The sequence below is a fragment of the Pistacia vera genome, unplaced genomic scaffold (genome assembly GCF_008641045.1).
Source record: "Pistacia vera cultivar Batoury unplaced genomic scaffold, PisVer_v2 Contig23, whole genome shotgun sequence".
Classification (NCBI taxonomy): domain Eukaryota; kingdom Viridiplantae; phylum Streptophyta; class Magnoliopsida; order Sapindales; family Anacardiaceae; genus Pistacia; species Pistacia vera.
In genome coordinates this window covers 343,711-356,936 of record NW_022196035.1, presented here as the reverse complement: position 1 = coordinate 356,936, position 13,226 = coordinate 343,711, and the positions used below count along the sequence as shown (strand labels likewise).

General features: G+C 39.4%; 1 protein-coding gene and 1 non-coding gene across 2 annotated transcripts; one reads left to right on the top strand and one right to left on the bottom strand.

Moving 5' to 3' along the window:
- Window positions 1-10,356: 10,356 nt before the first annotated feature.
- LOC116131179 lies at window positions 10,357-10,463 on the bottom strand. Its single transcript, XR_004128220.1, has one exon. It is a non-coding gene; the product is annotated as a small nucleolar RNA R71 (small nucleolar RNA).
- A 129-nt stretch (window positions 10,464-10,592) lies between these two features.
- Window positions 10,593-12,183, top strand: LOC116131160. Its single transcript, XM_031416801.1, has 2 exons — window positions 10,593-10,730; window positions 11,203-12,183. Exons 1-2 carry the CDS (start codon window positions 10,593-10,595, stop codon window positions 12,181-12,183), a joined length of 1,119 nt encoding a protein of 372 aa, XP_031272661.1.
- The last annotated feature ends 1,043 nt before the right edge of the window (window positions 12,184-13,226 follow it).

The window sequence follows — 13,226 nt, the reverse complement described above, 5'->3', positions numbered from 1 at the left end:
GAATTTTAAGTAAACATAAGTAATAAATATGCTAATCAATTATATTCTTTTCAAAAGAAGGCTTTTAAGTGCTTTTATCAAATGAGCTCTCTACAATGGCACATTCAAATTGTTGTTGTAAAGCTTATGTTGTTTAGAAGAGTGTTTGATATGCTTATATTTTGGACAATGGTGTTATTTTTTGTGTTGGCTGTAGCTATTGATCTCCTTATAGCTAAGAATTTAGTGAAGGCATGGAAGTTTATACTGTATGATGCATTGCTGCTGTATTTAGTTTGAATTGTCTTGCGTGGCTGCTTAAATCACAATTAAAGATCTTTGTAGTTATTTACTATTGATTACATTTTTTACTATAGACATTATTTTTTTCTGGTATAACCAACTGCAATTTTTGAGAAATACCTACTATATGTGTATTGGTTGCATTTGCTTGATAAAGGTGATTGCATTGAAGAGGATTGCTACGGAATACTTGTGTGATTGCTTTCTTTTGGATGCATCTATAGATGGTGTTATAAATGAGATAAACGAAGCGTGGGGTGACAACGGAGGAGGTATTTTGTATGTTGTTTCTGACAATAAGGATGTTGTTCATAAACTTAGTTCCCATTGGCTGATTATTGTTGTGGGTGAGTATTGCTCAACCTATAGATCTCCTGAGACAACAGTATAATGTGAGTCTTATAGAAAGTATATGATATTCTAATAGTATCAAGTATTTGATTGGAGAGATTAAGGCTGGGTTCTATTTGATGGCGTCTTTTGTCTACATAAAATGCATATGAATCTATTGTCTAAGATCTATTATGTACCAACTTATTATTGCATTAGTACTAGTTGGTAGAATAATATGCTGAAGTAAGTTGCTTCCAATGTTTGGGGACTTAATCTCTCTAATCAAATACTATTTGATGGCATCTTTTGTCTACATAAAATGCATATGAATCTATTGTCTAAAATTCATATGTACCAACTTATGCTCATTAGTTACGAAAAATGTTTGATAAGTTTGCTTGTTTCTGCTAGTAAATTTGGTAAATTGGTTTTTGAAACTGGATTTTGCTTCTCTCTTAGGTGTCAAAAGTGCAAGTGCGTCGGGCAATTTGAGCATGCTTTATATCAACAAGCTAGAAAAGTTGCCTATGACCATTTGCAAGTTGAACAAAAAGGTTGCCCAAGGTGATTAACCCTTTTGATGTTCTTGTTCATGATTACCATTTGTTATTTACTTGATTTTTGGGTTCAAAAACTATATGCTAGCGATACAATCTGAAAAAACTGTAAACTGTAAAAGAGTAGTCATTTTGAGGGAAAATTGTAGGAAGGTGTGATTAATAATCTGTAGATCTAACATATACAAGATACAATGTAACATAAGTGATTTTTTTTTGAGAAAAAAGAGTCAAATGCAAGGATATACTTTGAAATTTCAATACTTAAATGTACTACTTCATATTTATCTTATGGTGTTCATTCTATGAATTGTTTCATGTCTGACATTTGAAGTAGGCAGTTGGCAACAATGGTGTGATTCTTGGTTATGTCATGAAGCCTTCATGTGAAGAAGATTTTGCCAAGGTGAGCCCCTTTTATAGAAGTGAGAGTATGCCATGTTAGAAAAGAGTTAAGGGAAGCTAAAGAAGTAATAAAATTGGATGGTCTTTTGCAAACATGAGTTGCATAAAATCAGTATGTAACTATTGGTACTCTTCGATTGAATGGTCTACATTGAATTGAAAATCGACTCATTTTGGTTCGTAAATCCAAAAATTAGATGTGCCTAACAAAACAAACTGAGAACAACTGAACTAAATTTGAGAGATGGCTTTTTGTGTAGGAAAAGGTTTAGTCATATGCAGTGATCTTTATTTGTCTAAAATGTTATTCTTCAGGTAAATAGAATGATTTAATTGATTATTTTGGCCCAAGCAATTATTTGGGTTTGCCTATAGGCTTAACTTTCTGCATCTTACCAATGATGAGAATGTGGGAAATTTCTGTTGTTTTATTCCTTACTCATCCAAAGAAAACACTATATTTAAAGCTTATTTTGGTCCCGTCTGTTGTAGAGGGGTGCATTTCCTATGAATCCTACTCCAAATGGCTTGATATTTATGCCTCTCACATTTGAGACTCCTCTATCATCTCAATTACAAGTAGTTGATGTGGTTCTACATAAAGCAACGGATGAAATCATGTCCATCAAATTCGGAAGCAATTCAGAATCTCCCAACAGAATCACATACATCTCAGGCATGCAGGCACTGCAAAGGTAACTTCTAAATGGAATTACATATACCATGTACCTCTTATGAGCTCTATTAGATGTTTGGATAAAATTCACTTGTCTATTGTTGTTTCTTTGAACAGTTGACATTTGTGTACAAACTTCGTACAACATGTCAAGCAAAATGTTGGTAAAGAAAAGGGAAGACTGGTCCAAAATAGATGGAGGTTGTGAAATTTCCAACAAGTCATGCCACCCTGTACCAAATTTCCAAATGCTATGAGTCATCATATTAAATTCACATTGGCCGATGCAACCTCCAAACTAGGTGTGTATTTCACAACTTTAAACCAAATCCCACCCAAGTCTATATCCCAGTTGATCTATAATCAATATTCAACTTGCAACAACTGAAGGATTTCCCTTCATCTTTTATTATCGTGACTTTTTCAGTTGAAATTGTCATGCGACTGTTTTAAAGTTTAGTTATCTCCAATGAACTATCTTGCTAAATTCAAGTTTACTTAAGTAATTACATGTCATTTTGTATGATGTATATATGGGTGTCTCACTTCCAAGTTTATGGCTATCATCATCACTTCAACCATGGTGCTAAAGGTAGTATCAGAAAACATTAATTTTGTAGCTTACTTTCTGTAAACGCTAAAATTTACAATTGAATTGAAGAATGAATCCCATGAAGCGAGTCATTGACAACCTAGGTAGACCTGAGAGATGCCTCCTAGCGTCTCTCAAAGAATCCAAGAAATGCCAAGAGATCAAAGTAAGTTATGGATTCGGTGATGTGAATAGTATGGTTTTTCCTCCCCTTTGTGATGGGTTGACAGTAGCTTATATAGTGAACTGCGGGGGCTCGAATTCTAGTAGGACTCTAAGTCCTATTTGATAAAGGAACTCTCTTTTTGGGAAGAGATTGGGTTCCTTGCCTATCTGTCGAGGCTTTGTTGGTGAAGGAGTTTGGTTAGAATTATGATCCTCATTATGGACTGTTGAAGGCAAATGGGTCGGACCTAGTTTAGTTTAACTCGGGGGATGACCCAACTCATAAAGCAAGCAGTTCCCAAGGTTTTCTAAGCATGAGCCCAATCGGGAATCGGCCAAGGCTCTAGCCCATCAATTATTATTGTTGCGATTGGACCTTGTCAAGTCCAATATGAATTTTGGCCCATACAGTTTGTCCCCTACTTTCTTAAGTTAAATAGTATCTAGCTTAAGAGAGTAGGATCAATTATCCGTGTATGGAACGCGGGAAAGCCATGGTTCAGTGGGTTGCTTGGCTGTCAAGGTGTCGCTGGGACGCACGCAAGTCGACTTGGTTCGAGTTGCTGAGTTGAACCAAAAAGTGTAAGTAGGGATTATTGTCATAACGCTTGAGCCTGTTCAGCTTGTCTAGGTTCATCTTGCTGAGGGGTATGCGATTGAGCTGAGGTGTTCGTCGTTGGGGTCGACTCCGCATGTTTTTTGGATGCTAAGCTAGCCCGCCACATCTTGGGCTTCATTTAGCCAATTAGGTGTACATTGGCTACTTCGACGGGGCTTCCCAGGGAATCCTCGACCTTCCGGGGAGATACTTGTATGACGGTGTGGGTCCTCGTCGTGTGACAGAAAGGTCTTTTCAAGACTAGCATAGCCGTTTTGGCCCGGAGGGACTTAGAGGAGCCCGAGTTAGTGCAGCTTAGGCATATGAGCTTCTCGCTTGATGTAAGCCACGTACGGATTCAGGGAGCGAGAAACAAAAAGTCTCAGGCTTCTAGCTACCAATGAGGTCATGCCACCTGTCTCGTGTTAGTTTTGGGTTTTTTAAACATGACGTCCCTTCATTCCTACCATTCTTCGTGTTCAAGTTCCTTTAGGAGAGAGAGAATATCGAGTTTGCATTTTCTTTTGGGAGTTTCACGTTTTTTGCTCTTGAATCCAGTAAATCTTTGCTCATCTTGTCTTTTTTCTTGATTTTTCTTTGTGTTGTGTTAAGAAAGGCGAGGAAACGAAGGTTTAGAACACTGTTTTGGGGGTTTTAGCTTGTTTTTCATTCGAAATCTTGTTTTTCTTAGAGAGTGGGTCTTTTTTGGGAATTTTGGGTTGGTATCTGGTGCGAAAGGGAGGTTTTCCAATTGGGTCTGAGAGGAATTCATAGTGAGAGGAGTTTTGACTTAGCTCGGGATCCAAGCTGAGTGGGGTCGAGTGCCGGCATACTTAGACGGCACCGAGGTGGAGGTAGATCAAAGTCCACGATGCTAACCAGTGATGTCTAGAGGGAACGAGTATGAGGACGCGCCGACCATGGTGTTGATGCAAAGGGTGATGAGGTAGCTCCATCTAGAGGGCTGAGTGTCGCCTTCCGTCCTGGCAATGAGCCAAGCGGTTCTGACGTGGAGTCGAGCAATGATGGGTCGATCGATGAAGGTTCTAGTAATGAGTCGGGACAGGGGGATACCACTAACATGGGTCGTGTTGATGGCAGTGAGATTCCGTCGACCACTGGTGTTGATGGAGATGTGCAGAGCTAACCCAGTGTGGGAATGTTAGCTTCTCAGATTGAATCAGTGGAACTATTGAAGCTTCGGTATCTGTATAAGATTCTAGCTTTGGTAGAGATGAGAATACTGAGCCGATTCGAAAGAGTCGACTAGTCTATGCAGGGCTGGATAAGCATATATAAGAAAACCTTAGTTGAGGGGATGCGTTTCCCCATTCTTCGGCTAGTTCATAAAGTGTTGAGTCACTACGACATTGCCCCAAGCCAATTGATGTCGAATGTCTGGCGGTTACTTATGTTGATAGAGTGTTTGTGTGCTTGACTTGGTGTTAAGTTCAAGGCGATGGATCTACTCATTTCTTACTACCTGAAGGAGCATAATAAGGAGAGGGTCACTATCTTTTCATGCTTCGACACAGCCGGAAGCATTTGGTGATAGGACTGAGGACGTATGACAAAAAGTGGAAGGATGGGTACTTTTTTTTCTGAGATGAAATGGTTTTTGGACCTGGAGGAGCCGAGGGTATCCCCATTCTTCTGGCAATCGACAAGTGATAAGGCTTGGTTTCTATTTCAATTGTTAGTGCTTAATCTCATTATTTCTTCTTTTGCAGACCTCAACTACAACTGACACTTACGGGGTCTACGCTCTGAGGAAAGGAGTCCGGCAATCTTAGCATTGCCAGAAGAGGAGAGGATCTATCGCCTGGTGCTAAGTGAGGCGAATCTGTGGAGGAGTCATTTGTGGAGTCAAGTTCCCGATGTGTAGGAAGGTATACTTGTTCCGCTTGGGCATTTGCTGCTTTACGTGTTGCTGGCTCGGCATAGCAACCTCATCATATTTGTTAGATCCATACAATATCCACTAACAGTTGAAGAATTGTGCCTTGCAGAAGAAAAGATGTCTAGCGAGTTAAAGTGTCGTCAACAAAGGAGATAAAAGAGAGACACTAGTCAGAGTTTGCAAGTAAATGTGAACAGGGTGGGAGCTCAACGGCTCCAACGGAAGAGAACCTGGTCGATGCTTCCCAGTTAACGCCGAAAATGCTGCCCACTGCTACCTTGGCGGTGTCGGATGACAACAATGTAAAGATCGTCATCCCTTCTGATGCTTCGGCCTGCTTTGACACTTCTTTTGTCGAGGTTGTGGTTGACTCTTTTCCTCTCCCTAAAGACGAGCGCCAATCGGGAGGCTCAGCGCAGCGTAAACGGTCGAGTGGACAATAACCCGTCTTGTTCACATAACTTACGTCATTTTGTTTAGATATTTTCCACTTTACTTCATCTTACTTATTCGCTGTTACATGTTTGCAGGCTTTCTCTAGGGGTGCTCACCTTTAGCAATTGCTTAACTTGTAGGAACGAAGATGCAAGGAGTGGGAGCAGTGCAACAAGGAACTCACGGATGCAACCTCTAAGATAGAAAATAGGCTCCGTGTGGGTCACGAAAGAGAAGCTCGACTAGAGAAGGAACGAGAGGACTTCGCTTGGCAGCTGCAGAGTGCCCCAGCTGAATGGGATGCTGAAAGGGCCTTACTCCTCTACTAGCTAGAGGATGTCTCTGTAAAGGCGGTTCTGAAGACTTGCTCAGAGCTCATGGAGGAGTATAAAACGAGGAAACAAGATGAATGGGAGCCGGACAAGGATATAGAGAAGTATAGAGCTTTCCTTGTAGAGCGAGGCCTTGGACCTGAGCTGGACATCTGTGTGGAGGAGACCAATACATCAGACACTGATGCCGGTGGGTTGGTTGGAGGGTCACAGGAGACTGTGGACGGCAAGGTGGCGCCAAGTGAGAAGCTAGCAGGGGGCGATTCAAGGCCTAGTGGATCTGCCTCTAAAGAGATGTAAACGTTTGTAACGCTTTTCTTTTGGCACCAAGCACGTCTTTTGTAAGCGCCGAGCGCGCCTTTTGTAAGTGCCAAGGGCACTAAAGCACTAAATGTTGTTACTATTTTAGCCTGTGGGGTGTAAATGTAAGAATCACTTATTCTAAAACTTGTTGACATTTTTGGCATAACAAATCCATAAGTATCAAAGAGCTTAAAAAAAGCTGAATAATGTTCTTTTATCACTTAAGTGATAATAACATGTTTGTTGGAGAAAACAGAAGGCTGAGTTAGGTGGAGGGTGGTGGTTGAAACCGAGCCGTTGGCTCCTTAAAATGATAAGTTTTTAAGTGCGCGACATTCCAACTGTTTGTGATGTTTTTTCCCTCTAGAGTTTGTAGTTGGTATTCTCCTTTGCCGACGACTTTGATGATCGGGTAAGGTCTCTCCCAAGTGGGTCGAGCTTACCAGTGCTTGGCACCTTTCTATTTTAGAAGACTTGTCATAAAACCCAATCGCCGACTTTGGAGATTCGTGCTTGGATATTCTTGTTGTAATGTTGGGCTACCTTTTGTTAGTATGTGGCGTTCCAGATCATAGCTCAATCTCGTAGCTCGTCGGTGAGGTCGAGGTTGTGGCAGAGTTGTTAGCTGTTGCAATCTTCATCTGCCCATTAAAGCCATGCCGAAGGACATCCTACTTTTGTAGGGATGATAGCTTCTAAGCCGTATGCCAATGAAAAGGGTGTTTCTCCAATGGATGACTATGCGGTGGGGCAGTAGGATCACAATACTCTAGGAAGTTTGTCTACCCAAGCACCCTTTGATTTTTGTAGTCTCTTCTTCAATGTCTAGAGAATGGTATTATTCGAGGATTCGGTGTGTTCGTTGGCCTAGGGGTATCAAGGTGTGGAGAAGCTCAATTTGATGGTCCACGTCCAGCAGAAGTCTTGAAAGTTCAAACTGATAAACTGGGAGCCGTTGTCTGTGACTATCTTCTTAGGTAGGCCGAACCGGCAAATGATGTTCCAAATGAAATTTTTAACTTCGAGATCCCTAATTTGGGTAAAGGCTTCTGCTTCTATCCATTTGGTGAAGTAGTCGGTGACCGCGAGCATGTACACTCGTTGTCCTAGTGCGGTGGGTAGCTTTTCAACTATATCCATTCTCCACTTCATGAACAGCCACGGAGTGAAATTTTTAACTTCGAGATCCCTAATTTGGGCAAAGGCTTCTGCTTCTATCCATTTGGTGAAGTAGTCGGTGACCGCGAGCATGTACACTCGTTGTCCTAGTGCGGTGGGTAGCTTTTCAACTATATCTATTCTCCACTTCATGAACAGCCACGGAGTGATTATGGAGCTGAGCCGTTCTGACGAAAGAAGTGATACCTTGGAAAAGCGCTGGTGGCTGTCACACGTCTTTGAGTATTTGATCGCGTTAGAACGCATGGTGGGCTAGTAGTAGTCGGCTGTCAATGCCCTGTTTGCGAGACTCCGACCCCAGACGTGATTGCCACACTCGCCTTCGTAGAGCACTTTGAGTGCGTACTTTGCTTCTTCTAGGGTGATGCAATTGAGGTACAGTCCTAAGAATGATCTTCTAAGTAGGCGGCCATCATGGACGATGAACCGTGCCGCTTTAGTTCTGATGCGCCGCGCTTCGTTTTTATCTTGTGGAAGTTCATTGTTCTCTAAGTAGCATGATAAGAGCTTGAAAATACACATTTAGTTAGTGGTTTTTGGGGGATTAATTGTGGGAAATTAAGCTTAATTTGGTAAAGTTGCTTAATATTTTCATAACTGCCTTTTACGGGACCACGGGTGTTTTTTATTGTTTTTCAGGTTACTTGTGCTTAAATGTTATGCTCGAATGAAGAATCATATTTGCAACAGAATGAGTGACGAGTGGAAACAAACGGATCAAGAATCGGAGTTGAATTGAAGAAGTTAGGGAAGTTGAAGTAAAGAGAAGATTCTAGATTACGTTTCAACTTGCGCATGTCTCGGTATTTTGATAATATCTTGAGATGTAGATCTCAAATTAAGACAATTCTTGGACTGTTGGATATCTTATTCCAAGGGCTACATTTCATATGTTTACAACTTTCCCAAATATCATTGTTATCGAGTCCAAAAATCAACATCTTTGAAGAATCGTGGAATGATGCGGGAAAAGGGCAGCAGCTACTGTGCCGCGACACACTTTTTTCAGTAGCTACTATGCCACAGCACAGTGCCATGGTACAGTTACAGAAGTCACTAGTTTGTTGTCCCTTTTTAGCCAGGAGAATAGGGTTAAGGGGTCCAAATCAAATAGAATTGAGGAAAAACAAACCCTAACCCTTGTGGGATATAAATAGAAGTCTTTTAGCATTATTTAGGGGATTCTTTGGTGAGAAGAAAGCGAGAAAAATCTGGAGAGAAGAGAAGTAACAGAAATTCTAGAGCTTTGATTCACAATATAGAGAAGTTTTCCTCACTCTTTTCTTGTAAACTCATGATGAATGTTTTAATAAAGATGATTGTTTCTTTCATTTTTATTATGAACTAATTTTATTCTCTAGGGCTAAGATGTAGCCCAATCTCTTAATTATGTATTGATCTTTGATTGTTAATGTTTATTAAGAATTCTTCCTAAGTTTTACTATTATTTCTAATGCTTTTGATTCTTAAGGGCCCAAGAATTGAATGAACTAATGGACTAAGTTGAGATCGAGAGATGATACTTAGTTGGTCTACGGTAGTAAAACCATAGGTTGAGCGAACGCTAGAGATAGGTTACCGCGACTTGTGAGGTTTTGGTAAACTCCATTGAGCGTAATGATCCCCAAATGCTTAAATCTGATTAGAGATAATTCGGGTTTGTAATTAGGGATTAATTTGATAATTGTTTGAGAGAAAATTATTGGAAATTTAAGGAGTTTGACCTGTAGGAAGAGCTTAATAAAATTAGCACAAGAGATCGATATATATGAATAGAGTTGGTGTGAAATCTATGCCCTAGGTCTAGTCATCTTGTTTTTACCCAAAGATTCATTTTAATTGTTATCTTTTCAGTTATCTTTTTAAATTCAATTATTGATTTAGTTTAGATTTCCCTTGATACAATTTGGATTGATCAAATAGTAATAGGATAGTTTAATTGGTAATTGATAATAGTAATTTCCTTGGGTTCGATATCCGTATTTATACACTTTATTACTTGTACGATTTCGTACACTTGCGAAAATCAACAACAAGTTTTTGGCGCCATTGCCGGGGAATTATTATATTATCAATATCAATACAAGCTATTTAGTTGCTAATTTGGTTTGTAATTCATTTATTTATTTATTTCTTTTATTTTAGTGCTTTAATTTTTATTTCTGTTTTTTTAGTGTTGGACTGTACAGAGGAGTTAGGTTCAATGGCAGATACAGGAGGAGAAGAAGTTCAAAGGGCACTTAAGGATTACTCAAGACCTACAATTGAGGGATGTGCTTCTAGTATTAGGAGACCATCGATTCAAGCAAATACCTTCGAAATAAAGCCAAACACTATTTAGATGATACAACATTCGATTCAATTCGCAGGGTTGTCTAGCTATGATCCTAATTTACATATCGCAAATTTTCTAGAGCTATGTGATACATTTTGACATAATGGGGTATCTGATGATGCAATTAGGTTAAGGCTTTTCCCATTCTCTCTTCGGGATAAAGCTAAGGCTTGGTTGATTTCTCTGCCATCTGGGAGCATCACAACTTGGAATGAGTTAGCTCAAACATTCCTCACTAAATATTTTCCACCTGCCAAGTCTGCCAAGCTGAGGAGTGAGATTACGAACTTTTACCAACAAGATTCAGAGTCATTGTATGAAGCATGGGAAAGGTATAAGGATCTCTTACGGAGGTGCCCTCACCATGGTTTACCACTCTGGTCCCAAGTACAAACGTTCTACCAAGGGTTGCTACCAACTATTCAAGTTATGATTGATGCTGCAAGTAGGGGAGCCTTGAACAATAAAACGCAAAGGACGCATACAATCTGATTGAGGTGATGGTGAACAATAACTATATGAGGACTCTAGAGAGAAATTCAACGGGGAAAGCAGTGGGAGTGCATGAAGTTGATGGTTACACCGCATTGGCTGCTCAACTCTCCACCATTCAAAAGCAATTGGGAGTTGCTCTAAAGGTAAATGCTATTGAATCTTCTTCTCTAATATGTGACCTTTGTGTAGGAAATCATTTATCGAAGGATTGCTAAAAAGGGAACTCATTTGCTCAGCCTAAACAAGCCAATTACGTCAATAATTTCCAAAGGGGGCAAGGGAATCCATATTCCAATACATATAATCCAACATGGAGGAAACACCCGAACTTTTCATGGAACAACAACAATGAGCAAAAACAAGCTCCTGTTTTTTAACCTCAAGAGCCAAAATCTGATTTAGAGAATGTGTTGACCAAGTTCATTAAAGAGACAAGCAAGAGGTTTGAGAAGACTTACGTCCTAGTTCAAAATCAATCAGCTTCGGAACCTTGAGACTCAAATTGGGCAAATCCACAATATTTTAGCGGGAAGAGTTCAAGGGATATTGCCAAGCGATACAGAGAAGAATCCAAATGAGAGAGTTAATGCTGTCATACTGAGAAGTGGTAAATAGTTGAAGGAGGTAAGGAAGGAAGACAAAACAAAGGAAAAACTCGAAGAAGAAAAAGAGGGCACAGGAGAAAAAAATGTCAAAAATGCCCAAGCTTCGACAAACAATCACTCGACACTCCCGTATCCTTATAGAGTGAAAAAACAGAGATTGGATAAGCAATTCGATAAGTTTATGGACATGTTTAGAACTTTACACATTAACATTCCTTTTGTAGACATGTTGGAGCAAATGCCGAAGTACGCAAAGTTTTTGAAGGAGATTATCACCAACAAGAGGAGGTTTGAAGAACATGAGACGGTGATGCTTACGGAAGAGTGTAGCACATTGCTATTGAAGAAATTACCACAAAAGCTCAGAGATCCAGGGAGTTTCACAATTCCTTGCACAATAGGTAATGTTCATTTTGATAAAGTTTTATGTGACTTAGGGGCTAGTGTTAACCTTATGTCATTTTCGATTTATAAGAAACTAGGCCTAGGGGAAGTAAAACCAACCACAGTCCATCTTCAACTAGCTGATAGGTCTATAAAATACCCCAGGGGAGTAGTAGAAGATGTATTGATCAAGGTAGATAAGTTGATTTTCCCGGTGAATTTTATTGTTCTTGACATAGAAGAAGATTGGGAAGTACCTCTAATTCTAGGAAGACCTTTTCTAGCTATGGGTAGAACGCTGATAGATGTTCATAAAGGAAAACTAATCTTGAGGGTAGAGGATGAACAAGTTGAATTTAATGTTTTTGATCCTATGAAATGTCCACCCAAGTTAGATACTTGCTTTGAGATTAGCATCCTTGATGATAAAGTAGCTGCGATCTTAGAAGAAAAACACCCTCGTTTACCCCTAGAAAAATATGTTGTCAATTTTAGGACGTTGGAGGAGGAAATTGAGAATAAGAGGGAAAGAGAGCAATTGAAACTTTATGTAGATGGTGGCATTACGGATAGAAGGGTTTGGATTTTCCTAGATGATCCAGATTGAAGGAGTCAAAAAGTTGAGCTTACGACTCTAATAAAGCGCTTCTTGGGAGGCAACCCAAGCTCTTTAATGTAGTTTTGATTTTTGTTTTGAATTTATTTTAGATTTTCGTTTAATGTGTTAAGTTGTGGTAACTTTGATTTGGTTTGATATGTTAGTTGTTTATGTTTCACCCGTTATTTTTGTTAGGCACTCTAAATTGGCCAAGCATGGCACATAGTTTGTTTTCTTTTGGATTAGATTCCCGATGACTATTGGATACAACAAACAATATGCATGCCTTCATAAGATTATCTCCATATAAATGTTTCGCACGAAACATAGTGTGGTTGTTCTCTCTACATATTAAGGACAATGATCATCTCTAACGTTGGGGGTAGGAATATTTTCTTATGGTCAAATTGTTTTTGTGCTTTGAATTATCTCTTTAAAAGCTTTTGGGTGAAATTGTTTTAGGTATGGTTTTCATACATAAGTCAATGATAAGACCATGATAGTGAATTTGTAACATTGAGATTTTATTAACTTTTGCGTAATGTAAAGATGATAGTAGATGACAATTACATTTAGTTATGACTCTCTTGGGAATGGGTTTGATTGGTTGAATACTTCAGAAACTTGGAGACGTTTTACGTGTGTTTTTATGGGCAATAATTTTTTTTGTGAAAATTGGGCATACACTCTAGAACTCATTTGATAACCACTTGAGGCGAAATCCTAGAATCTGCATTACTTAGGATATGATTTAAGCAATTTTCTTTGGAACGATTGAGCCTTTCAAGCCAACCTATATTATTTTATCCCTAGTCAACCCTTTGAGCCTATATATACACTTGGTAAGCCTTATTTTTTGTTTTTGTAAACCTACTATATCTCACCTTGACGATGAAGCCTAAAAGACTTTCCAACCCATTTTATTGTGAGAGACTTAATTTAGGGTGACCTTATAAGAAAAACTCATGAAAAGAAGTGTGGTAGAAGAAAATGAATATATTTTTTTTGGACCACAACCTGAGTATGTGCAATGAGATAGGTTGGGGGTTGTG

Coding starts and splice junctions, on each gene's coding strand:
- LOC116131160 (XM_031416801.1), top strand. CDS start 10,593: ATGGTGAACAATAACTATATGAGGACTCTAGAGAGAAATTCAACGGGG. Junction 10,731..11,202: donor AATTGGGAGTTGCTCTAAAG/GTAAATGCTATT, acceptor AGTGGTAAATAG/TTGAAGGAGGTAAGGAAGGA.